General features: G+C 40.8%; 1 protein-coding gene across 12 annotated transcripts; it reads left to right on the forward strand.

Annotated features, from left to right (window-relative positions):
- Positions 1-637: 637 nt before the first annotated feature.
- On the forward strand, positions 638-25622 carry atxn2 (ataxin 2). Of its 12 annotated transcripts, XM_067613357.1 has the most exons (27): positions 861-934; positions 1044-1375; positions 2967-2997; positions 3388-3447; positions 3882-3953; positions 5320-5470; positions 6405-6419; positions 9187-9311; positions 9523-9614; positions 9819-10007; positions 10949-11121; positions 11526-11774; positions 13705-13890; positions 14172-14351; positions 14471-14578; positions 14719-14789; positions 14925-15289; positions 15874-15937; positions 16065-16211; positions 17111-17128; positions 17800-17872; positions 19366-19574; positions 21042-21168; positions 21279-21470; positions 21594-21802; positions 23173-23347; positions 24712-25622. In XM_067613357.1, exons 2-27 carry the CDS (start codon positions 1266-1268, stop codon positions 24738-24740), a joined length of 3420 nt encoding a protein of 1139 aa, XP_067469458.1. In that variant the 5' UTR covers positions 861-934; positions 1044-1265; the 3' UTR covers positions 24741-25622. The 12 variants fall into 12 exon arrangements, with proteins under 12 accessions (XP_067469527.1, XP_067469474.1, XP_067469465.1 ...); XM_067613426.1 differs by lacking the exons at positions 861-934; positions 1044-1375 and adding an exon at positions 638-661; XM_067613373.1 differs by having other exon boundaries at positions 849-1375; positions 19366-19559.
- The last annotated feature ends 1666 nt before the right edge of the window (positions 25623-27288 follow it).

Raw genomic sequence — 27288 nt, forward strand, 5'->3', positions numbered from 1 at the left:
AAATGAAACCAGTGGTTTCCAATTCTTTTGGCTTTTGACATCTTAGAAAAAGCAGTGTGTAGTCAGGGTCACATTTCAGATGTCTATGAGTTGTTAACAGCTCCACCAAATAGTGATTTTTTCCCTCTGAACTTCCCACATGGTTTCATTTTAAAACATGTTCAAATGATCCAATATTCCACAGAAAAGATTAGAGGAAAAAGTCCAAAAACTGAAAACAGACTTGTGTATCAGAACTTTTTTTTTCTTCCTCCAGCAGCTACAACAGTAACATGCTGCTTATACACTGATGCATCAGTATTAACAATCTAATTATATCATATATAATAATATATCAGTCAGAGGGACCAAATGACTAGTTTTACTTTAATACTTTAAGTATATTTTGCTGCTAATACTCATGTACTTTTACTTAAGTGGGATTTTTCATGCTGGACATTTACTTGTGATGGGGTATTTTTTACATTGCTGTATTGGTACTTTTACTTAAGTAAAGGGTCTGAGTACTTCTTCCACTGCTGCCTTTTTATAATAGCTGTCACTAACATGCACTCAGTCAGTGTGTAGCAGTGTGCGTATGTGTGGTGTGTTCGCCGGCTCACGTGGATGCCACAAAACAGCCATTGAGGATTCATGGACTTCCTGAAAATAGTGCCATCTTGTAAGTGCAATGTTTTTACACAAAGACTTATCTATATATTTTTTTTGCCAGTCTATATTAAATATTACCACATTTGTCTTTTTTTAGCATGACGATGGTTGTCAAATAATACAGTGTAGTAATATTTGGTTGGTTGTTACGTGCCGTTACGCCTTTCATATATCCCTCCGCGGTTTTTTGTCCCCTTTCAGACTGTTTTGGTCTTTTCGCTGTTAGCAACGGAAAGAGCCCGAGATAGCAGTAAACCCTATTTTCAGATTATCGAAATTTCGTGTAAGGATTACGTAACAAATTGACAAGAGGCCTAACACCCATCTTTATTTCAGAAGAGTGATTGGCGCGTGTTGTCTTTTTTAAATATTATTTTTTTCTGTTTTAATAGGAATTGTACAGATTGCTAATTTAGCTAGCAACCGTTAGCCAGCTAGCTTCTTAGCATAGCATCTTCCTCAAGAGGCACGTTGACATCAGCCCGCTAAGCTAAGCCAGATCTTTGGACTGCTACTGTTAGCGAGCTGTCACACAACCACCCACCGTCCCCCATCGTCACGGAATTGCGGTGTGAAGCTGGTCGTTTTAAGACACTGTCTTTTATGGGATCACCATGTCAATGAAGGCCGGTGGAAATCGCAGCAAGCCCGGCGGTGGCAACACCGCTGGTGCCGCCGCCTCCGGTGCCGGAGGAAGCGGCGGGGGAAGACAGAATCTGGGCAGGTCTGTGAAATTTAAACGTCCACATAGCGAAATAATAACACAGCAGAGAGGGATACTGTGGTTAATTTGCAGGACGTGCACACAGTCGCTACCAACAGGAGCGGTTTTAAGAGATGACATTCCCGTTTAGTGGTCCAAAACCAGTACGCGTTTGTGAGCGTTGTGTGGGCCTTGCGACGTGTTGGTCATCTAGCGTAACGTTATGCAGTGAAGCTAGCGAGGCCTCCCTGCTTGCCCCGATACTGTTGCAACTTCGACGTAACGCTACCTCTCCTTGCACACTTGAGTAAAGCACATCATTTGGCTTGTGGTTGTGTATTTTGCAATGTTTGGCTTCCACGCTTTTTCTCACGTGTGTGTAGCGGGGCGAAGTTGCTTGCCAGGCTGCTGGTATCAGTTTACAATCGGCTTGGATTCAATTTAGCTGGCGTTAATTAGCCGTTTGACAGCCCATGCTTGTTATTCGGTGCACTTGCCTCATCCAGTATTATAACGGCAAGCTAACGGGACACAGCCTGGCGACTTCTCATCCCAGCACACTGCGATAAAGCATCGGTGTTTTGTTTTCATTTAGCTGTTTACCGCAACATTGCTGCAAAGGGTTTTATGCCAAGGAATTGATATAAAACGTGTGGGCGCACGAAAGAAAGGGGCGGGTGTGGAGACGGGGTTGAGGAGGAGGAGGAGGAGAAGGGGGGAATTGTAGACTGACGGGCTTTCAACCTTGACGTTGCCGTTGCTGCTCGCGTGAAATAGTGTCCTTGAAGCATGACATTTCTGCACATGTCGTCCTAAGATGAAGCTAACGCATACTGTCAGTGCAAGAGCTGCATGCGTTTTGTCGAATTTGGTGGTGTTAATTTGCTCAGGCGTCTATGCACCGGTCAGTAGGACAGTACGCCCCATTCATTGCGTAGGTTTCATCTATTGGGGCCTTGCAAGGATGTTATAAAATAAGGATGGACCAGTTGTACACATCCACACAAGCACCGGCCTATTTCAGTTTGAGATGACTTGGGATGGTGTCGGTTTATTATTAAGCAACTCAAGGTATTCAAGTGAGTCTATTACTCATTCACAACGGGTATAATGTAGGGAAGTAGGCATTGCCTACATTGAATCAAGAGTGCGTGTGAGCCTGGCCATGTGCCAGCTGCTGAACAAGGTGCATTTTAGGACATGCTTGAATAAATGTAGGCTAGGCTACGGAGTGTTTGGCCTGCAGCCCATTGAACATTTTTCTAACCAACAAAAGGTCTTAAGAGCTGTGGGAAATTTTAGCATACACATTGAATATCAATATGACATTCATGTAACATTTATAGTATGCAGATTTTAGTATGTATGCTTGACTTAAATTGGATTCAATTTAATTCATTTGCGGTGCTGCTTCCAGTGATTCTTCTCAAAAATGTACAATAGCAGTCAGAGATTTACGTCACCACCTCCAGAAATTTATGTCATTCATGTAGGTGAATGACGCTTACCGTACGTTATCTTGGAGCACTTTGCTTCACCATGCTAGCAAGAACATCAGCGCTGATTATCATAGTGTGTTTGACAACAATGCAATTTTTATTTTTTCTTTCAGGGGAAGACACAGTGGTAAAGGTCCCGCAGCAGTAAGTAACCTGTTTGAACAGTAAATTCTTATGAGTCAGCGGAATATACAGCCCTTTTAGCCACAGACATGCTGTATTGTATTAAAGGGATATTGCTTTTTGAGAACCTACACGCTGGATTGATGCTGTTTTTTGTTCACTCTGTGCGGTCATTTGAATACAGAATCATTATTTCTAAGGCATGTAATTTGGTTCAGACGTTGCACAGGATGGACCTCAGAGAAAATATAAATCCAGGATATTGGATATTTGTCTCTTATTGTTATGCATTATGAAGGGAAAAATGGAACAAATGTCAAATAAGTGTCACTAAAGGCTTTGAGAGCTTTGGTAGCATCATTTCTCTCTACAAATGAGGTGCATTAGATGTTAACTGTGTTTTCTCTTTAGGTCATATTCAATGGCGTATATGCAAATATGAGGATGGTCCATGTCTTGACTTCAGTGGTGGTATGTTTTACTGTGTATCTGTCTTTTTAGATTTCTGAGATCATGTTCCAGATATGTGTCTAATATGTTCTTCTGAATTTCGTCCTCTGTGTTATAACAATAATGAACTGAGAAAAATAAGCACAGTTACAAGAAAACCTTGTTTGAAACAGCCATGTGAATCATGCTTACTGTGAATGAATTAGTAACAGCAGTATGTTCTGCAGCCTGTCTTTCACCACAAGCTGTTTCTTGAAAATGTCTACACTGCAATAAACAAAGCCTGTGGGATTCATAGAGACAGCTGGTTGCATAAACAAAGCAGAGATTGATCAATCATTTGTCTGTTTCACAGCAGATGGTTTTCTGAACTTGTGTTTTGAATGTGTAAATTGACATTGACACTTAAGTGTATGAGTGATACAGTGAATAATGACTGGCCTGTTTATTTTTAGGGGACCAAGTGTGAGCTGAAAGTGAAAAACGGAGCAGTCTATGAAGGAGTCTTTAAGACATACGGTCCAGAGGTAAGGATCACACCTAGTGTGATGTTCTTCCTAGGCGTTAATATGGAGCTAGTTCTGTAATTTCCTCAGTAAGAGCACTAATGATTAAGGTTAACTGTGCTGGCAAGATAGTTTCCATTCAGCACTCAATAGTAGTTTCACCCCTGAGGTGGCTTAGACAATGATTGCCCTTTCCATCTCTCTTTTTATGGAGCAGTTGGTATGTGGCCCTTCATCTTCCCTTTTATGTTGAAGTATTCCCCAATCTTTCCCCTGTGGGGAAATTTCATTTTGCACAAATGAAAAGCTTAACCTGAGCAATGGTGTATGTGTGTGTCCAGTTCATTTGGCAGAGCAGGACTTTAACTTCAGTTCTTGATGGGATGTTCGGGGTTAGGATACATTATCCCCTGTTTTCAAACCAAACCGCAGAGTTGATATTTATGTATGTTTTATCTCCTACCTTATAAAATATACCACTTTGTCTTTTGACCAAAACGGAGCATCACATTTGTCTTCTAATACCACAGAGTGCACAAACCATTCAAATATGTTGAAATATTCACACAGCTGTACTCACCACCCGTCTGTACACTGTCTCTTAGTCAACAGTATTGTTTGGTTGCAGGACTTGTGATTTCAATTTACTTCAATAGTACTTTACCAGTTGTTGTATACTTACTTGTTTTGAGAAAATTGCAAGTATCCTCTGCTCCCACTGCAACTCACGAGCTCTTCTACCTGGCATGGAAGCCATCCGATGAACAGATGCCATTTATTTAGAAATTCTGTCAGCCAAAGACCCTTGAACTGATCTTCTTTAGTCCAGGTTTAAACATGTTGATGTGATGTGGTAGGCTAAGATTGCAAGTTCTCACTCCAATCAAACAAATTCATTCATTTTTTCAATCATTTTGATTGATTTGATCCACCTGCAGCTAATGATTATTTCAATTTTCTCTTTTTTTCCAGTTAATCATTTTCCTATTCATAAAATGACAGGTAATAGTGAAAGAAGCCTGCCATCATTCTCTGGGGCTCAAAGTCACGACTTCAGGTTGCTTGTTTTCTCTGACCCACAGTCTGAAATGAAAAAATATGTAATTAACAATGATATTACAAAGAGAAGAGCAGAGAATTCTCATGTCTGAGGAGCCAAACCAGACAAGGTTCGATGGTTCTGCTTAATAAATAAACTTAAATGATTAATCAATTATTAAATGTGCCTCCAATTAATTTTCTTTCTGTCTAGCTACTTAAGTGTATGATGTATGAAACCTGAGTGGTCTCAGTCCTCCATGTTGCTTAATTCTTCATCTCTTCTCTACATGGTCTAGGCTTTTGCAGTATTTGAGATTATCTGATTTAACACAATTTCTTTCCTCAGTGTGACCTGGTGTTGGATGCAGCCCACAGAAAGAGCCCAGAGCCGAGCATAGGCCCCAGGAAAGAGGATATTGTGGAGAGCATTATTTTCAAGGCCTCCGATGTAGTAGTGGTGACCTTCAAAGACGTGGACCTGAATTTTGCCAGGAAAGGTACTGAACATATATTGTATTATTTAGTAGAACAGTATTATCTAGGTGCATAACAGTCTGTATACAATAGTAGTAGCCTTGTACACACTAAAAAGTCATGAAGCATACACAGTGTAACTAGGTGAGTCTGTCACTTTGTATTCATCGCACACACACAAATAAACACATGCCAGAGTGAATGCCCATCAGTGCATACACACAACGTATTGATCTTTCTCAGTCTCTATTCCCTATCTTGATGTCACAGGGACTTTGCCATGAGTTAAATCTTGTGTGTCTGCTCTGAGTGGCCAGTCATTGAAGACTAATGTGATCTATTGATTGGTCCGAAGGTTGCCGTTGGCGCAGCAAGGACACTCAATAAAGGCTGAATGAGTCTTCTTCATCTAATTCATCTTGACCCATATAATTCTCCTTTGAGCGATAATAACTGAGTGGGAGAGTTTTTATTTTCTGAAAATGAACAGGTGAAATAGTGTCAGGGATATGAAGAGATGGCGCTACAGCGGTGCCATTCAAACATTAAATTAATATCTTGTTGAGCTGAACAATTGTGGGCAAGCTGGAAATTTTACATTGCTTTGGAGAAAAGTAAAACATATAAAGCAACATTGCTAATGTTAGTGATTTGAACATTTTTTTGTTTCTGCACATAGTGTATTGGTGAGAAATGTCTTTTTTTTTTTCAGGCGCTACCAGTGTTTTTAACCAACTAAATAGATGAAGTATAGGTGGAGAGGTGGATCACTAAAACTGAACACAAGTTGTCAAAAAGGAGAACAGAATTTTTTCTTTAAAAATCACACATAGTTGATCCACATCCTAATATTGTTGGGAAATCAACTGCTGATGTGATCGCCCATCAGTCATTCTGTCTGTCAGTCCATCTTCTGACTCTCTGTCATCTGTCTGTCTCTCCTCTCCAATGGTCTAGTCTCTTCTGACACAGGTAATATATGGCTGTTTTCTCCTCTCGCACATCTCTGCACTGTTTGCACACAAACATACACACTTTGATAAGCTTGCTTCAATTTTAAAAAAAATAAAAATCAAACATATAAATCTGTGAATCTCATAGGCTCGGGCCTGATCTGTTGCTATTCATGTCCAATATCATGATTAAACGTGAGGATCACTGCTGTTATATAGCTCAAAAATATAAAATCAAATGTCTAATGCAGGTTAGTCTTGCTCCATCTTTTCACCAGATCTCTTATTGTCCTCAGACTTGATGTTGCTTTCAGTGGAAGAGCAGCCAGTCGCCATATAAAACACTTTTCAATTAAGCTTTTACTTCAGAGTGCTGCAGAATTAAAAAATTGAGATCTAGTCTGGCTGTAGACATTTATACCCATGGCCTTGCACTTACAATTACTGTGAGGACATGTGAGAGACAGCCAATAATGTAAGATGTTTGATGTAGACTCACTTAATAAAGTAGTTGTATTTATTAGTTTTTAATTATAGTTTAAATTAATCTAATTCTTACTCATTTTAATTTAGGCCCAAGTACAATTTGAGTCTGTACGTAGCCAGCCAGCAGTGGCGTTCCTGCAGCTGTGACTCACTTAACATGCCTCTTATTAATTTACTGCATTTTTTTAGATGATAATTATTTTTACGTTCCTTAACATTATGATCTGCTGGACCAGGGCTCAGGTCAAATCAGAGCTTCATATATAAACATGACAAATTTGATTTACATTGAAAGCAACATGTTGCGAGCTCACATCGAACACTACCAACTTAATTTGCTTTCTGAGTTTTGTATTAAAAATCAAGTTATGTCGGGATGTTTTAAATTTGCTTTGGGCCTGAAGTGCTTTGAAGTCATGTAATCAACTGCAATCTAAATGCATGTTTGCTTACCCCTCTCTATGCCCACATCTGATTTGTAAATGTTCTTTATTTTTATGTCCAGTTCCCATGATGGACAGTTCATAAAGGATGTCAGCCACCTCTACTAACGTAATGCAAGCCTATTAGCCAACTGTCAATATGGTGCAAATCCAGTATATCTGACCATGATTTGCTCTGTGCCAGAAATGCTGAAATGTGTTTTGTATTGTGGGATTAATTTAGAGGATTGAGGTGTATAACTCTATAGGTGGCTGATAAATTTTATGCACAGTCCATTGGTGCTAGCTCTGCGAATGTGAGAGCAGACTTGGGCTGACATGAGATAAGATTTCCTTTCAAATATAATTGGGGGTTTTCTTTGAGCATGCCTATTCCTGGTTTTAGTTAGGCCAACCAAAGTATTCTGAAAATTCACTAATATATATTGAATGGTCCTGAAAGTATGGACTATCATCACCCACAAGTAGACCTTTTATACATGCAAATGTTGTCCTTTTGCAGGAGGTAAATTCAGGCATTGTTGACACATAGTGACGCCTGTAGTTAACCATTATCGTTATTAATGCGTAACTTTACAAAGGCCAGCTCAAGCAATAGCTCAATTTTTTTTGAAAGGACTTTTTTCCCAATCAAGTTTGACCCATGTCTGGTTTGTAGTGCGTGTGCCTGTTACCACTACTTCTAGAGGTGTGAATCTTTAAAATCTCACGAATCGATTCGATTTCCGATTCTTGGGTGTTCGAATCAATTCTCGATTCAAAACGATTCTCGATTCAAAACCAATTCTCGATTCAATGGATAGAAAAAAAATTCAGTGTCTTGCTCCAGTATACTGTGTGCCAAACCATCCACTGGTGTCCTTAGTCCACTTAAATACAATATGAAATATAACTGGCAGTTAAGACAAATGGTCCGCAACCTTTTTATTTTAAAAAGTTAACTACATCAATTAATGAATTATTTAAATCGAAAGCATCTTACAGCCTCCTGCCTGTATGAGAATAACAAAATGAGGGAGTCGGAGTGCTCCACTGTGTTGTAACTAACGTTATGTCTCAGCAGTGGAGAGCAGCCTCTCTGCTGCACTGTTAGCTTCAGGGAAAGACATCGCTGTCCAAGACGCTGAGTGGCCACAGAGTTTTTGAGGTGAAACAGACTCAGCACTGAGTTATTTTCTTCACCTCAGAGTTGGTTTAAGTTGTTTAGTGCTGCAGTGTGTGTTAGTCAGCCAGTCTTGTTTGTTACTGTTAATTGCTGCTCCGCTAACGTTAGTTTTTGGTTGATGGCGTAGAAAGTTCACACTATACTTCATGTTTATCTCACAAAGGTAAATATTTAGTCATTACATCAAAAAATGCTTGCAATTGCTGCCTTTTTTGAAGATGAACTACAAGATAACTCTAGCGTGTGCGCGCTGTAGACTGTCTGGGTGCTGCACTGCCCTCGCAGTTGAGTTCTGCCTTTTTTGTCCCATCAACATCAAGTTATTATTTAACATTTAGGAAATCGATTTTTTTGACATTTGTGAATCGATTCAGAATCGTAGGAGATAAGAATCGAGATTCTTATATGAATCGATTTTTTTTTTTCTTCTTCTTTTTTTTTTCACCCACCCCAAACTACTGCCTCCACCGAGACTTTTGCCTTGAGAGCTTGTGGCAGAAGCTCTTGAGGCATGAGCGCTTCCCTGCATAAGTAGAGAGAGTGCAGCCATGTGGCTGAATACCACCATGAGCTTTTCTGTGTGTGTGTGTGTGTGTGTGGTGTGTGTGTGTGTGTGTGTGTGTGTGTGTGTGTGAGTGTGATTTGTGTTTGACAGTCTGCTGTACATAAGTATGAATTTTTGTGTGTCACAGACAACTTCACAGATGCAGCAGTGAGTGGTAGGATCAATGGCGAGCACAAAGAGAAAGATCTGGAGCCCTGGGATGGAGGAGAGACCCACAACTCTGACAGCCTCGAGTCTCTGGATACAGATGTGGTAATAAAACAGACACGAGCCCCACAGCACACATTGATGCATCACTTTTGAATACATAGAATGATAATAATGAAGAATGATGACTTGTAAATTGTGAGAAGTAGTAACCAGAGTTTATGTCCTTTGATCCACAGCATTGATAATCTGTTTATAGGCCTTTTGGTGAAAGGGTTTCTTTTTCTCTCTCTCACACTCTCTGTCTTCATATTAGTCAAATGGGTGGGACCCCAATGACATGTTCAAGTACAATGAGGAGAAGTATGGAGTCTTGTCTACATATGACAGCAGCCTGTCCACATATACGTAAGCTACTCAGTGTACTCTGTGTACATGCATATGCATAATAAGATATTTTTATACCTGTAGTCATTAACCTTTGCTGGATCACCTATTACACCATTTTATTTCGAGGCCATATGACTGTAGTAAAAATTTTGTAACCAGGCTTTCTGTAGTCTCTCCATCACCCTGCTGCCCTTGTCTGTCTGACCTGAGCTTGTTTCCCAGGGTCCCCTTGGAGCGGGACAACTCAGAAGAGTTCCTCAAGAGGGAAGCACGTGCCGCCCAGCTGGCAGAGGAGATTGAGGCCAGCGCCACATACAAGGCCCGTGTGGCCCTGGAGAACGATGAACGCTCTGAGGAGGAGAAATATACTGCTGTGGTGCGAGGGGAAAGGGAGACTCACACACTAAGCAGGTGAGACCAGGATAAACACACTCAGTACATAGTTCTTGTGCTTCTTAGTATGTTTCAGTGCACACCTTGCAGTATCGTAATAGAGTAGATTCTTTGCACACGTAGCATGAATTTGATTCACTGTAATCTGTGAATATCCTTTGCACGACTTATTGTTTGGCTCTTGATGCATGCCACAGTGCCAGCTCCTTTTAAGACACTGACATATTTTCAAGAGTCATGGAGTTAACCCGGCAGATAATTATAATAATCAGCAGTTTTATTGTCAATATCCGCAAAATTCATCGCCTATAGGTCTGTTGGAATGTGCATTTGTGTTTTACTGTTATGAATTATTGAATTAAATACCCCCTCAACTGTAAAACTCACTATAAATATCATCAGAGATGATTTATTGTCTGGGAGTGCTGGTTTCTCCCCCGGCTACTGTGTGTATCAAGAAAGAAACTGAAAGAGACACATTGTACTAACTTGTGTACACACTCTGCGTACTTCATTTGCAATGTCAAATATTTTACAAAGGCAAAAGAAGGATCTATATTTGAGCATGGCATATACTATATTTCTTTAAATTTTGTTTATACCAGCATATCATGCAACACACGTCGGCTTCATTTTTAAAGGACTTTGACCATTCACCATTAAAGTAAAAGGATGAGACCACAAGTACATACATTATTTTATACCACAGTTCTTACAGGCGGCATGGTGAAGAATATTCAACCATTAATGCGGAAAAAAAGTAGCTCCTGCAGCTGTTCCCAGAACAAACACTTGCTTGATAATTAAAGGAAAAAAAAAACATGCTCATTTTAGCTGATGAGAGCTTGAATCTAACAGGGTGCAGAATTAATTCATCGATTTAATCTTGACTATTATCTTGTATATATTTAATAATGCATCTGCATGTATTGATTGTGTGTGTTTGTGTATGCGTGCAGGGAGAACAAGTACATTCCCCCAGGTCAGAGGAACAGAGAGGCGATGTCATGGGGGCCTGGACGTCAGAATTCACCCCGTCTGGCTCAGAGCTCAGCCGGACCCTCAACTCCTCGACCTGGACCTCACGACTACAGTCCCAGCTCCGGGGCCGACCAGAGGGTGGTCAACGGAGGTACGGATAGTCCATCTCACACAAACTTATGGTGTTACTATCCTACCACCTGTATAATTTCTATTTAAAGAAAGACTTCTGACACACATAGAGAGGATCATTGGTAGGTCTTGACAGTGTAGTGACTTTTTCCCCTCGTTATCTTCTACTATTTAACGGGTGTAAAGCTGGTGATGACTTTGGCTTACAAGTCTTTGGGATGTCTGTATGTGTCGCTGCTGTCAATTTATTATATTAATTTATCCTACTTAAGTTAAATCAGTTGATTCATACCTTGCCATTCTCTCTCATGTTTATTAATATCACCCTTCTTTCTGTTCTTGCTATATCTTTGTTTTCCCCCATTTTAATTGCTCATCATCTGCTGTTCTTCATCCTTGACCATTTGTCCTTCCCTCTTTTAGGTTCATCCCATTGGCCCTCACCCTGTCCGTCTCCTTCCTCCCGTCCCCCCTCTCGTTACCAGTCTGGCCCCTCCTCCCTGCCTCCTCGGGCGACCACGCCCACCAGGCCACCCTCCAGACCCCCCTCTCGACCTTCCAGGCCTCCCTCTCATTCATCCCACCCCTCCTATCCCTCCTCCTCATCTTCCTTTTCCCACCACGGGCCCACGTCGCCAGCCTCCACTCTGCCCAAACGCATGTCTTCAGAAGGTACCCACATCAGTGTGGAGTAGACCTGGGCAAAGGCATGAGTTGAAGGTGGATGGATTGATCTTAACCTCAAAATTATATCCCCATTCATGTTGAAAGGTGTTTAAAGTGTCTTAAAAAGTTCAGTAAGGGAACTACTTTCAAAAATAAATTTGCCCAGGTCTAGCGTGGAACAACAGAGTAAGGTGAAGTTGCTTCTGCAGACTGATTAGGGGTCAGTTTTGAAATTTCCACCCAAATGGAACTTGTGAGGGTTTAGTGAGCTACAAAACTGATCCATCGTCAGTGCATCAGGCAGTTTCACCTTGGCATGCGGGAGCACCGCGCTGTGTGCTGTGCTTTCTGTCTAGCAAGAGTTATGCTACTTAAAACACCAGTGCATCAGTCTCTCCAAATATTTACCGATAGAGCAGTCAACAAGAAGATGATCTCACCAGGGAGCAGAACATTTTAGCTAATTAGAACTGTTGTTGCTGCTAATGAGTGGAAAACAAACTTTACAATTTAAAAACTATAAAAGGCATAATAATATATAAAAAGCTTCCATGCTGCGGCTTCCAACTTTTTTTTTTAAAGATACAGAGCTATGTGATGATGTGAATGAATCATCAGATGAGATGCACATCTATACCTGTTTTAAAGAAGTTACATTAAAACAGCCATCAGTTGTTCCTCACCTGCTTCTCTGGACAGTGACACATTTTCTGTTGTGTTGGTTCTGTATTCGAGTAGATTGGATTTGACATTTTTGGGTATCTGCATCCATATTAAATTAATTCCAAATGAAAATTTTAAAAAAGGGTAAATTTACCACCAAGCTGAAAAACCTCTTTTGGGTGAGAATTTTAAAGTCTCTCGTATTTCTGTTGACACCCAACGTCACTGTTGGTCAGAAGTGTGATCTCTTGCGCCTGTAATGACATCATTACAGCAAGTTAAAAAAAAACATCAGCCACCGGAGGTCAGCAAAAACAAGAGTGATGCATTAATCTGTTAATTAATTCATATTTAATATATGGATTAAGTGCGTGGTCTGTGACCCATAAATGTCAGCAGACACATGCTATCTGTCATTTTTCTTAAACAGACCTTTTTCACAGCAGACATTTTGACAAGTCAGAACAGGAAAATTACAGGTGCAATTAATGAAATTAATTGGCTGAATGCCATTTAGTTTTTCCAAATTAACGACCCTGGTATAGTGCACGATGGTTCACCAGTATGGCTTCCTTGGACACTTGAATGAAACTGAGCCTTTTCAGTAATGTTATCTGTTCCACTTGTGCCTTTTCTGCTATGACAAGTCAAAATGTCTGCTGTGATAAAGATCTGTTTAGGGGTAGTATTTAAAAAGTTTGCTGTTCACCCTCAAACATACTGGAAGTCAGTCCCTTTAACCTCTGAGTGTTTGTTTGATTTAAATCCAACAAGCCGGAGTACAGAGCTAAAATAATAAAGTGTCACAGTCAAAACACTGCTGCATTTTGCAGATGTTTTTACAGTAAAATGGCAAAATATTCATCTGGTGTTCAGCCGAAGATGAGTTCTGCACTGGGTTGTCACCTGTTCATCTAACCGGACCAACTCTGCTAAACAGTGAATACAGGTTTCCACCTCACCTTCTGTACTCTATTTCCCCATTTTTCATCTCTCACTTCACTTGGTTTTGGTTTGAAAAGTGTGGTGTGGTGTTTGATCACTTTGCAGGAACATCTGCCATTTCTTCACTAACATGCATGTCACCAAATAACATTACTGGTGTGATATTGAAGTCGTAGCTTGAGATGTCATCAGTCCAGAGGCTTGGTTTGCTAAAAGGTTTTGTCAGTCACAGATGAGTTTCAAAGAGAAACCTCTACACGGCAGGATGGTAGGAGAGACAGCCTCGCCTCCATCGTTTGTTTATGGAGTTCTCTGTTCTCATCCGTAGGTCCACCGAGGATGTCTCCAAAATCCCAGCGGACGCCTCGTGCTCACAGAGTGCCACCCTGCCGGACCACTGGAGTCCCTCCAGGAGTGGACCTAATTTCCCACAATGCCCCTGGAGAGGTCCCAGTGACTCCACCAACCAGAAGCAGCTCCTCTGGAGGGACCTGGTCCTCTGTGGTCAGCGGAGGTAGAGCAGTTCTCTCCCTTCTTTTTTCTTATTATTTCTGTATTATTTTCCAAACTTCAGAACATTTTACTTTATTAAGATATCAGACAGTGGAACATAACTTTAAAAACGAGATTAAATGAAGCTGTAGCACATTTGGACGGCATGTTTTGAAGGATTTTACGCTGCAGACAAACGTCACTTAAAATTATTTAGGTGAGTTACGTTGGTTAGGGTAAACGTAAAGATGTGACTGTTTAACAAGTGATCACTAAAATCTCATCTCTCCACCCTCTCCTCAGCTCACAGACCTCGCTCCCCTCGGCAGAATAGCATGGGCGGAGCCTCCCCTGCTTCTTCCTCCCTCCCATCACCCCAGACAGGAACAGCTCCTGTGGAAACTGTTGCCACACCGACATCAGCTCCCTCTCCTACTGCTGCTAGCCCCGCCCCCAACATGGTCACCTCTCCATCAGGAGATGGTAAGCTCAAAGTTAACACACAAGGTGTTTACTGAGATCCAACGAGAGAATAAGTAATGCCAAGTCTTGTGTGAAATATCTGATTTTGTAAATGTACTTTCTCTCTCTGTTCTGCAAAGCAAAAGAGTGTCGCGTCCAGGAGACAAGACAAACATCCCCCACGGCCAACAAGGAGAACATCAAGCCCTTGGATAGCTCACCTAGTATCACCAGACCAGTCTGTAAAGGTACAGTATTTACTGGACAGCAAACCTATGTGTTTAGTTGTTGGTGTAGTATAATTTAGGCTGTTGTGCTGTATTTAAAAAATGTATTTCCACAATTTGGATACAAGAAAAACCCTAAATCATCTCTCTTCACCTTGCAGGACCTCCTTCTATGGCACCAGACCACAGAAAACAAATAGATAATTTAAAGAAATTTAGTGTAGATTTTAGGGTAAGTATCTTTTTCCATTTTTATTGTAGTGAAATGTTGCAAATCCTCTGACATTAACACCGTCATGTCACTGAGGCTCCACCTGAGCTTGTATGTGCCCCCCTGTAACTCGTCTTTTCACATTTCATCCTCCAGTTGCAGTCTAGTTCAAACTCAGAGCCTGCCTTCGACCAGATGATGACCAAGCCTCCCAGAGATACAGCAGACAAGCCTAAAGACCTTCCTCTTGACAAAGCCTCCACAGGAGGGCGGGAGGGCAATGAAGAAGGTGTTGTAGTGATTGCTGCTGGCACCCCCGGAGGCGCCCCTGCTCCATCCACCGCTGCCACAAACACCAGTAAGCCTGGCAGCCCCGCTGCACTGTCCCCATCCCCATCAGCCCCGGACCAGAAGAGGGCGGGGCTGGATGTGACATCACAGGGAGTTCAGACAACAGCGACGTCCACTTTCAGTGGGCCCAAGCATGAAGAGAAGGAGGAGAAGAAGGAGGCGGTACAAGAGTAAGTGGAAGTGGAAGTATGGGTGGGAGGGGAGGCTGTACATATTACATGATAAGTCTGGTGATATTTTCCTTAATGTGAACAAATCTCATGAAAAAAACCAAAACAAACAGTGAATTGAACATACTATGAAGTGTTCTCTGTGTATTCAAAGTCTGACACTGTTGTCTAAAAACTATATTATTACTTATTGGTGCACTGTAACATGTTTCTTCATCACCATCAACACAGTCACTGTAGTTTATTCAAAGTTGATCCCTAGCTCTAGAGCACCAGATCATTGTATTAATCCACTTCTGTAAATAGTCCCCCCAAAATACACTTGACTTTTGTTTAAGTAACATTTGCTAAAAACCACAGTTAGCTGCGGTTTTAGGAAATTACTGAGCCTTTCTTTAAAACTAAAAGTATATATACGTGAGCTGTGAGTGAGATTTACTACTTCAGTAGGAAAATATGGGTTTGATGGACTAACACGTTGGTTTTGGTCTTTTCATGGGATTTGTTTACAATAAGAGTAATATAGAATAATACCAGACTGATCCTTTGAATGTTAACCTCTTACTGTTCTTCTCCTCCTGCAGTCAAGTGAGAAAATCAACCCTGAACCCAAACGCCAATGAGTTCAAGCCCAGGTTCAATACGCAGGTCAGTGTGTCCTGCTGCTGCCAGAGTACCCAAAATAAATACCTTAAACTGAAATTCTAAATAAACAGATTTTAATGTCTTTGGTTGTGCCCGTCTCTGTGTGTGTCTCTATGTGCTCCTTCATCAGCCCAAACCAGCAAACACCCCCACACCCCCTCGACCCCAGGGCCAGCCCAGCCCCTCCATCGTGGTTCAGCAGCCCCCGGCTGTCTACGGACAGACAGTCTGCTTCCCCCAGATGTATCCTCTCACACCAGTCAGCCCTGGAGTGCAGGTGAGACACACACCTGCATGCTAAAATGTGCAGTATGGAGGAAGAGATGTGCGTGTGTGTGTGTGTGTGTGTGTGTGTGTGTGCGTGTGCGTGCGCGCTTATAGAGTATCATGTTGTATGACATGAAAGGTTCATTGAAACTAACCAGCATCGCCATGAGTTCTCCCGTCATGTCTGCTAACGTCTGTCCTCATCCGTCATCTTTTGTCCTCATCCTGTCTTTGGTTCAGCTCTGATGCATGCCATTGTTTTTTTTTCATCTCCATATTTCCGCCTTTATTTTATTTCATTTTTTAATAAGACTAATCTCACCATTTAATTTTTTTGGTAATTTTATGTTTTTTGTTCACCTGCTGGCTTTTTGATTTTCTATCTGTATAGGACATGTCCATCTTGACGTTGGCCTTTCTTTCATCTGTCATCTGCCCGACACTGTTATTTGCCTGAATTAATTTATTTAAATGATTTGAATGTTTAGGTTAAAATTAAGGATAACCTCAAGCTTTGAAATTTTGAAAGAATGGAAGAAGTATATGCAATTTGTGTACAATATGTCAAAATGATTTATGGCTTTTAAGTAGGGGTGGGTGAAAAAAATCGATTCCTATAGGAATCTCGATTCTTATCTCCTACAATTCTGAATTGCAATCGAATTTTGATATTCCCTAAGATTAACACCCCTACTTTTAAGTCTTAGAGCGCAAAAATTTTGAGTACATTTTTGATGAAAGCTATGACTTTTGCAGTAGTAGTAAATCTATTTTTCCTGTGTTGCTTTAAGAAACACTTGGTGATCCAACATCAGACACGTGTAAAGAGAAAATATCTTGGTTGAACAACTAAAGAGTGGTTCTTTTTTTCCTTTTCTCCCCCTCCTCCTCTCTCTCTCGCTCCATTAGAAAAGCATAATATGGAAGGTTTGTGAATTTTTCTAAGATTTCCATTTTTTTTAATCCTTTTATGTTTTTTTTTTTTAAGCCCAATCCATACTGAGATGTTTGCTTGCTTGTTGAATTAATGCCATCAGATGTTGGTTTGCCAACTTCTTATTGCAATCCATTTAAAACTGTCATCACAGATGGACTTGTAACCTCATCTTACTTTCTATCGGCTGCTTTAGTTTATCAGACAGATGACTGCAAGCTAGTAGGAGTTTAAGCCTGTTTGTTTTTGCTGCAGTACTGTATGTAATACAAATGCATGGTGTTTATTGAAGACTTTAAGAAGAACATGACAAACAGTTTTTGGGTTATAGTCATAGTTGTAAAACACATTTTTCTCCAAATGATAGAAAGGCATAGAGAATGCATGTGGCCCCAGGTAAGAGATAAATCCTACAGTTTCACACGCTCAGGACCTTTTTTTTTTGTGTCAGGGGTGGTGTTAGCTACTAAAGCAGCAGTTAAAAACTGAATAGTTAGGGTCCGACACCACACGCAGTCAGTAAGAATACTCCTGTAATTCACATGTTTTTTATTCGAGGGCTGGTTTTCATTTCTTTTGAAATGATGCTAACGTGCCCTGAGACAATCTGAAAATATAAACTTGTTTCCTCCATCTACCATCCTCATTCCCCTCCTCCCTCCAGTCTCCAGCTATGTACCAGGTTCAGATGCCTCATATGACAGTCAGCCAATCTAAACCATACAGACCAGGTAAAGGTGAGAACAACCAGTGCTTTGTCTTTTTATAGCCGACTCTCTCAAGTGATTCTCAGTCTTTCTACATCATGGCCTCTATATTTCTCTCCCACCTGTGTCTCTTTCTCTCTCTGTAGTCTACTCAATAAATCTGGTGGGGAAATTACCATATTGGCCTGATATATAAGACGATATTTTTTGGGTGGGATTTAATTTGATAAAAGTGTGGATTACGGCTGCAACTAACAATTATTTCCATCATTGATTAATCTGCCAAATGTTTTCTCGATTAATTGTTTTGTCTATAAAATAGTGAAAAATGGCAGTTATAATTTCCCAGAGCCAAACGTGACATGTTTAAATGTCTTATTTTGTCCAAAAAAACAGTCCAAAACCCAAAGATATTCAGGTTAGTATCATGTATGACAGAGAAAAGCATTAAATCATCACATTTAAGAAGCTGAAACCAGCTAATTTTTGGCATATTTACTTAAAATAAATAACTAAAATGATTGGTTGACTATTAAAATAGTCACCTATATATTTTTTTTTTGTTTAGCCACACTATTACTAGGCTAGCAAGTGTCCTCATGTCTGTTAACTGTGTTTTTTAGAGGTATTTAGCCCCGGCCAAGTGTCTAGGAAGTCCAGTTTTGAACCTATCTGTCTCTGACGACTCATGGAAAGCTTTTGCTGCCACGGAGGAAATAATCTCTACAAGTGTAAATGCGTCTTGACTCGGAGACTGAATTATCTGTCAAGCAGCCAGCTCAAAAACACTGAAAAATGCTACCAGCCAGAGAAAAATTATTCCTACCACTCCCATGAGCTTGACAGGAAAGAGTAGAAAAGTATGGGTATAAAGTATGTGACTGATTGATTGGTTGATCAATCCATAAATTTTAAATGGATTTTCAGTGTGGTCAAAAAGTTGAGTATACACTGTAATAATATACACAGTAAAAGCAGTCAAAGACATATCAAATACCAGAGACATTATATATGGTGTCATACCACACAGGTGGAAAGAAAACAAAGAACAGTAGAAAATAGTACACAGCACCAACCTGCAGTACTTATACAAGTACAAGGATTTGATATAAGAAATATAAGAAACTTATGTCAGCATAAGTGCAAAATACAGAAGAAATTGTTGCACTTGAAATCTCGGGCAAACTACACAAATGTGGGATTAATTCATGCTTTAATGAAAGCGTTTCATAATTCACTTCTATGCGAGGCTTCAGGGATGAGGACTAGTCTGTCTTTGCACTACTAGCATCTCAGGAAAGCTTTCAAAACAAAGTGTTTCTCAGTTTCAAAAAGGCCAAGAACAGGTGTTAGTAAAGGGTGGGGGGGGGGGGGGGGGGGTCATCTGATATTCAGGTCAATACGGTAAATAAACTCTCCTTTTCAAAACCTTTTTCTGTTGCTAACTCCTCCATTATTGCGTGTAGTTTGCATGTAAAAACTAAACCATGTTCCCCTCTGCCTCCTCTCCATGGACTCTCCAGTACCTAACATGCCCCAGCAGAGGTCAGACCAGCACCACCCACCAGGCACGCCCACCATGATGCACCCAGCGACGGCAGCAGGACCACCTATTGTAGCACAGAGCCCCGCTTACTCTGCCCAGTACTTCACCTGCAGCCCGCAGCAGTTCACCAGTCAGCCGCTGGTCCAGCAGATGCCACACTACCAATCACAGGCAAGACTCACCTCTGTCAGTACCAGTGCCACCACAGTACAACCCATACTGGCATATTCAGCAACATTTGGCCCAGGAGGCACCTCAATTAAGACCCATATGTAACCATTAGAGTTACTCAAGTAGCATCAGTTAGTGCTGGCAGCCTTTATCTCTCCCACCTGTTCGCTAGTCAGCCATTTGTCTGACAGATGCCTCCGGTCAAGCAGTTTGTCAACGTGCAAGCATGAAGCCGGCATTTCATCGCCTTTGATTTGTGTAGCTGACTGCAGGCTCTTGGCTCTCACACCTGAAGCGTTACCTGTTTGTAAGCAGCGAGCTGTGATAAAATCACTGCAGGAACACAGAAGCTGTTAGCAAGAACAGCTTCAGGGTGTTGAAGGGTAACGTAATGACCATGTATTGATCAAGGGTGAGAATTTCATTTAATTTTATTGGAGTCTAAACGACACTAATGAAGCAGGCTGTGCAGGGCGTCTAATAAAGGCGGTGAGACAAAGAGAGAGGAAGGGAAAAAAGAAATTAAACTGAAACTACTTCATTAAGTGCTTATTTTACTGTAATTGCTTCTCACTCTTCAGTAATGTGGAAAACAATACTCATTTATGAAGCTCTTCTTTTGAGCAAAACTGACCGAAGGCACCGATTTGAATTGAAAAGATCTGTATCTTTTAATGTGGACCAGGGCTGGGTACCATTTTAGTTCTCGTCAGTATTGATAATGCTGTACTAATGTTTTGGTATTGCTATACAGTAAAATTCAGCTTTTTTTTTCGATACCTTACTTTAAGAAATATGAACATGTTTTTCTGCATAACTAATATTAAATGTCACACAAGAACTTGAGTAATTCATATATTATTTTAAATCAGGGCTGGTCGATATGGACAAAATCATATATCACAATACTTTTGATGAAATACCTTGATATCGATATTGCAACAATATTGTAGGCATGACTATTGGTGCTTTTCACAAAATATTTACACAGAGATTTTTGATACATAATCATCAGTAATGTGGATATAATGAGTAGGTGGGTAAAGGCAAATAATAGAACAGCCACAACAGTCTGACATGTTACTGTAATGCAGCCTTTAAAACCAGGAAAAGACAACACTCATGCCATATCACAATATTATGATATCCAATATCTAAGATGATATCTAATCTCATATCACAATAGCAATATAATATTTATATATTGCACAGCCCTATTTTAAATTTTGCAAAATAAATACAATTATCAAAATATTGTTTCAGGAACTATCTAACGAAATAAAAAGTAAATAAGATGGACCAGACATCCGATGCAAATTTTTTCATACTTGATAGGTTTTGATACTCACTATGGGTGGATTTCAGTTCGTACCATAGAAGTCCTGAAGTTCAACAAACAGCTGTAAACGTTTAAATGACTAGAGATATCACACATGGCAGTCATGTAATGTTGTTGTTCTGTCTGTCTTGTGTTTCTTCCAGGCGCAGCATGTGTTCAGTCCAGTTATGCAGGGCAGTGCCAGAATGATGGCACCACACACACACGGGCAGCCCAGCCTCGTCTCTTCCTCAACTACACAGTACCCAGAGCAGACACACACCATGTATGGTACGTCACCGAGTCGCCTGTGTACGTACATGAGTTTTGCGTGTGAGGTGAAGTACCTGAATACATTTCTTCCTCGCTAATATTTAGTTTGACTTCTATCTGTCTCACAGTGTCTCCAGGGCCAATGCCCCAGCAGTACCCCCATCCCAGCGCCACCTTGCACCCTCACCCGCAGCATCCCCAGCCCTCTGCTACGCCTACGGGCCAAGGCCAGCAAGGTGGTCCTCCGCAGCATGGAGGTCCCCCTAGCCACCCAGCTGCCAGCCCAGTCCAGCACCCGCAGCACCAGCAGGCGGCAGCAGGTCAGTACGATTAGATTGAAAGATGTTCTCTCCTTTCTCGCCTATATCGTGTTTAGATTCCTGTGTTTTGAGACGGAGCCCCACGTTTATGTGTTTCTGCTTGTGTGTTAACGCGCGACACAGCGGCGGCAGCAGCCCAGGCCCTCCACCTGGCCAACCCGCCACAGCAGCAGATGTATTCAGCTTTGGCGCCCACGCCCCCCTCCATGACCCCGGGGCCAAATCCTCAGTCTCCCCAGGCATCGTTCCCCTCTGCCCAGCAGACTGTCTATATCCACCCACAGCAGGTGCAGCACGGCTACAACCCCAACCACATGGCACATGTGCAGCAGGTAGGTTATCAGTCTGCTGGACACCAACTGCGGCAACTCGAGCCAAATAATCTGACGGCAGCGTTTCTTTACAGGGTTTTCAATGTTGGGAGGGAGGAAATCTGGGATCAGACTCAGCAGGTGTTGCAGTTTATGAATGGGTCATATTTGGATGTTTATAATACTGATTGCAGGCTTATTTCTTTGGCAGCTTTGCCATCCGTTTAATTTGGGATTGATGTTTTTTCAGTTTGTTTTGTTTTTTTCCCCCACACTGCAGGACACAGGAAAATAAACCTTTTTTCATTCATCTAAAGGATGTTTCCACCACATTAAATACATATAAAGGCTGTGCATGTAACCTTTTTGGATCCCACAGAGTTTTGGCCCGTCTTTGTCTTTACAGGAACAGTTAAACATTTTGGGAAATGTGCTCATTTGCTTTGTTTCAGAGCGTAAGATGAGAACGTATTTATCAATCTCAGGCCTGCGCTCACAGTATGGAGCTTCAGTCAGGACGTGGTTAACGTAGCTTAACATACAGACTACAAATAAGAGGAAACAGTTAGTCTTGCTCTCTCTGAAGTGGAGAAATAAAGACGTTTCAGACGATGTTTTTCAGTCATCCATCTCATACACATCTTAGGGAACAAATATGCTTCGATTTTGAATAAATACAGACTTAGGTTTCACTCCACAACTTGAAGCATGTTTTTACGCTTCAAGTCCAAGTCTATTTTCTTCCATTTTATGTGCACGGTTACAGTAATTGTGTGTTGGGCTCTTAGTGCTGCCAAAATGTGGGTGACCTCCACTCAGTCCTGTGTAGAAAACAACTGAGGACTGAAGCTGCTCTGCTATCAGGTTGTTTTATGCTACACATGCTGTGGAGACCTTGTATGAGTCTACCAGCACCTCTAAAGCTTACTAACGAACTCCTCTATGTTTGTTTATTGTAAAACCGACAAGTTGTGGTTCTAGGTTGAAGGGCTAAACCATAAATCCATAAATCTGTGGTTTTAAATCAGCATCCAGAATGCCTGCAAGGATCTTTTTTTAATATTTAAGAGCTGACAGAGTTCAGACTAAATTCTACAGTCAGTAAGTTTGACCAGAGATGATTAATAATTAGTTTTAGCCAGAGGGATTCTGTACATTACACCCACAAATCTCCTCCTCAATAGAGTATCCATTCATGCCGCTGCTCTCAGTAACACACTGGCAGGAGCCGAGAGAGTTGTGAAAGTTGTTGTGGTGTTGACATGTTTCTGTTTCATCTCTTTAATAAACTTGCTTCTTGTCTGTCTGCTTGTCTCTCACTGTCATTCTCACTTTCTGTCACACTTTTGCTCTCGCTGTCACACACACACCACACACACTTTCACTCCCAGCATATGCAGTCTGGTATAGTGCCCTCTCACCACCCGGCACCCACCCACCCCCCGATGATGCTGATGGCTACCCAAGGTCCTCCAGGGGGTCCGCAGCCTCCGATGCCCCAGACTGCCCTCAACCACATCCCTGTTTCCTCCACCACACATTTCTCCTACCTGGCACATCCACAAGGTAAGTTTATCCACCGGCGTGTCGTTGCAGCTTTTCCAGCTGTTGTTTAAGCCCTTGTGGGTTCACATTCAGGCATCCAAATGGTGACCTGTCAGACAATATAGTGAATTTGATTTATTTGAATTTTTGTTTTTCCACCCTCATGCAGCTACTTTAGCTGTAATAAGTAAGACATTAATAAGTCAAGACAGTAGGAAGAGTGGTAGTTAAATGCACATCACATGTAGGTGGAAGGATAATGGAAATCAGCACAAGACAATATCTGCGCACTGACTGCAAACAAAATAACCTCAAAATTATTTATAGATTTTTTTTTTCTATGCTGTACTGTAAATAAATTCTGCCAACTTTGGTCGAGTGGCCATCAAAGTGAAATGATCTTTATCAAGTCAAAACCTTATGAAGATCCGACTGGGATGGAGTTGTTGTTATTGTTGTTGAATAAATAATTTTGTGCTTAAGCCATATAAAGGCCTGTAAACTGTGTCACATATAGTTTCAGTCTAAACGGTCATAACTCCAGATGTCTTCCTCATGGTGGAAATAACAATCACAGACTGTGAGACTCTGTGTGTTTCTTGACAAGATACTATCTATGGAGTTACAGTCATGGCAGAAGACTTAAGCTGTGGGCGGATTCTACTTTCTTCAGTCTGTCGTTACCCATAGTTGGTTGGCTAACCTTAGCTAGCCAGCTGCCTGGCAGTACGAGGCTGATGTCTTGTCAAGAAGCATTAACAGTGGGAGCAAATGAATCACTGAGCAGACTCTTAGTGTCGGACTGGACTAAAGCAAATGCTTCACTAACACTGACTTTATTGTTTTTGTTAAAACACATATAACAGTGACTTCCAAGTGGTTAGTCAGTCATGTTTTAGGCTTTTTGCATAATACTCACATACACTGTATGTACATTGAAACAGCTTTTTCTTGCTGTAATCTTTCCTTCTGTTCATACTGACTGATGTCATGTTTCTAAAGTACCAGTGACGCACGAAAGTAACATTAAGAAGGAAAAATGTTCTAAAAAGACTTCATAAGATACTTGATTTAACTGCTGAAGCCTCATATTAGCTTCAGATAAACCTTAAAATGTATTTTTTCACAATACAAGAACTGTAGATTTTATTTGTTACACCGGAGGAACATTAGAAAGGATCTTTTAACGGTCATCATGAACAGAAGGAAAGATTACAGCAAGCAAAAACTGTTTTTCTGATCATACGAGCACCTGACATGAAAAAAAAAGCAAACCTATGTCTTTATCTTTTGGGCCACATCAGCCATGTCTAACTTTTGACTCTGTAATTGTGGAAAATGTCTAAAATTACATGAATTTCCCCCATTTTGTCTGCTCTCTGCAGTGCAACCTCATCACCAGCAGCAGCTGTAGATAGAGGGCGCCAGCGAGCTGAGGGACCCGCTCTGCGTCGCGCTTCTCAACCAGAGCCTTCATAACCAGGCTATGAAGAGAATGAGAGCCCTCCCCTCTCCTCTCTTTCCTCATCCTCACCAGACATGCTTCACATCAGCTTTTCTCTTCCTCCCCTCCCTCCTCCCCTCCTCTCCTCTCCTCCTTTCCTCCTCTCCTCCTCCTCCTCCTCCCTCCCAGACTAGGCAATAAGAGAATGTTAACAGGTTGATGCAGTGACATGTTTTAACGAGCTAGAGAGTTTTAATGGTCAAGACTGCTCCAAATTCAGTTCCTGTTCACACACATACAAACACCCAAAGATACATACACACATACACACACACACACACACACACACACACAAACAAAACACCCACACACACTTTCAGGGCGTCCCAAAATTGCAACTTGAGTCAGCTTGCCAAGTGAGACGTGAAAGAGAGCGTGAGAGAAACTAATCAGTGAGTGAAGAAGTAAATTCAACTGGAACTTGTATTTTTGTCTGCACCTTGTTATGGAAAAAAAAAAAAATCTTCCAACTTTTAGACAGTATTAATCTTACTGTTTATTGCTGCTGCTATGTGCTGCGTTTGTTTCCAGACTACATGACAGGTTTCTAACCAAACTAAAAACAAAAAAAACATGACAAGAAGCTTCATGTGAAATAAACACGTTTTCGGCAGCCGAGAGGACAGGAGAAACGTTATTTATGAAATTATAATGGCTGAGGTGATCAGATCCCACTTCTCACCTGACCCTTATGTAACTTTTAAGTTAAAACTTTTACTTTGTAGATAATATAAATAATTTAAAAAACGAGCAAAAAAATTTAAAAACAATAAAAAAGTTTTAAAAACTGAATGGCCTCCTGTGGTTGTGTTGCATTTTGTGATTTCTCGTCCTGTTGAAAAAATACAAAAACATGTCGACTAGCAATATGTTAATGCATCAGTAATATAACAGGAAGTGCTTACAATAATTTGTTTATTTTGCTGATAATTTATATATCTTGTGCTGTGGCTCATTGGTTCCTACTTTTAGCACAGGTCACAAATATTGTAGTTTAATTTTATTTAAATGCTGAAACGTTGAGGTTCTGTAGTTTGTAGCAAACATCACTCAAACAGGAGTAAATGAGGTTTGCAGGGAAATATATAGATTTTTTTTACTGACGTAAAAGAAGCTACACAACTGTAAAATACTTACAAGTATTCAAATTAAGAAAAACAGACCAGAATGATCCTGTTTTAACTGTAGTGTGGCAAAATCATTTTAGCTCTTACTAGTTTTTAGCAAACTTAAATTGCTGTGAGACTTTGTCCAGATGTCTGTGGTCCCCAGACGATTGATCACGGACTTTTGTGAACCGCTGGCTTTCCCTCTAACGCCACCATGAGGCTGATATTTGTAATTCAGCCTGAAATATCTCAATAACTCTTAAAATGATTTAGAGTTCCTTAGAGCAGTGGTTCCCAACCTTTTAGGTTTGTGTCCCCCGTTAAAGTGCAAAGTGTATGTCTGAGACCCGTCGTCACACGTTGCCATGTCTACCGTTTAAATGAAAAAGGTTCTTGAGGAGATAAAATACAGTAATTTACAATAAGTTAAGCAAAAGTTTGAAGAAAGCTTGAAGAAAAAACAGGAAAATTGTGTCAGAAATGTTTTTTTCTGTTCTATCATCTCACGACCCCTTAGATTAATCCAACGACCCTTTGTGAGGGTCTTGACCCCCAGGTTGGGAACCACGGCCCAAGAGGATTCATTCTCTTATTCAGCGAAATATCTGAGTGTGTACTCGAGGGTTTGGCTGTATGGACGTTCATAATTTCCAGACGATGAATCACACTGACTTTGGTGACCCCTGACTTTCTTCTATCTCCAACACAAGTTTGACGTTCTGTTTTTTTTTTTTATCGAAATATCTCAAACATTTTTGGATGGTTTGCCACAACATCTGGTCAGTGCTTTGACAGAGAATATATCATAAAAACTTTGATCCTTGTCTTTTCATCTTGTGCCATCATCAGATCAAAATCTTTTTGTCCGACTTTGATTTATGACCAGATATCTGGGGAAAAAAAAGGTTGCATGCTAATATGCTAAACTAAACTGTTAAACATCAGCATGCTAGCATGTTGATACAAGCAGTTATCTCTGCTTATTTACAGCCTTGAAAAAGCTGCTGAAACGACTAAACCCTTGTTTTTCTTAGAAGATCCCTTCATAATGCACTTACAATGTAAGTGATTGGGGGACGAAATCCACAAAATCTCCTTCTGTGCAAAATTTATTTAAAGGTTTATCTGAAGCTAATATGAAGCTTCAGTCATCCAAATGAGTCAAATCATGTAAATATCTGTCAACATTAGTCTTTAGTGCCAAAGTTCCTCTTTTTGTTATACTTTCACCGCAGCTCAACAGGGAAACACAAAGAGGGAAATTGATGCTAAAAATTCCACTTGATATGACTAACAGACTGCTGAAGCCTCATATTAAGCATGAGATCAACTTTTAAATGGATTTTTTG

Source organism: Thunnus thynnus, chromosome 2 (assembly GCF_963924715.1).
Source record: "Thunnus thynnus chromosome 2, fThuThy2.1, whole genome shotgun sequence".
Taxonomy (NCBI): domain Eukaryota; kingdom Metazoa; phylum Chordata; class Actinopteri; order Scombriformes; family Scombridae; genus Thunnus; species Thunnus thynnus.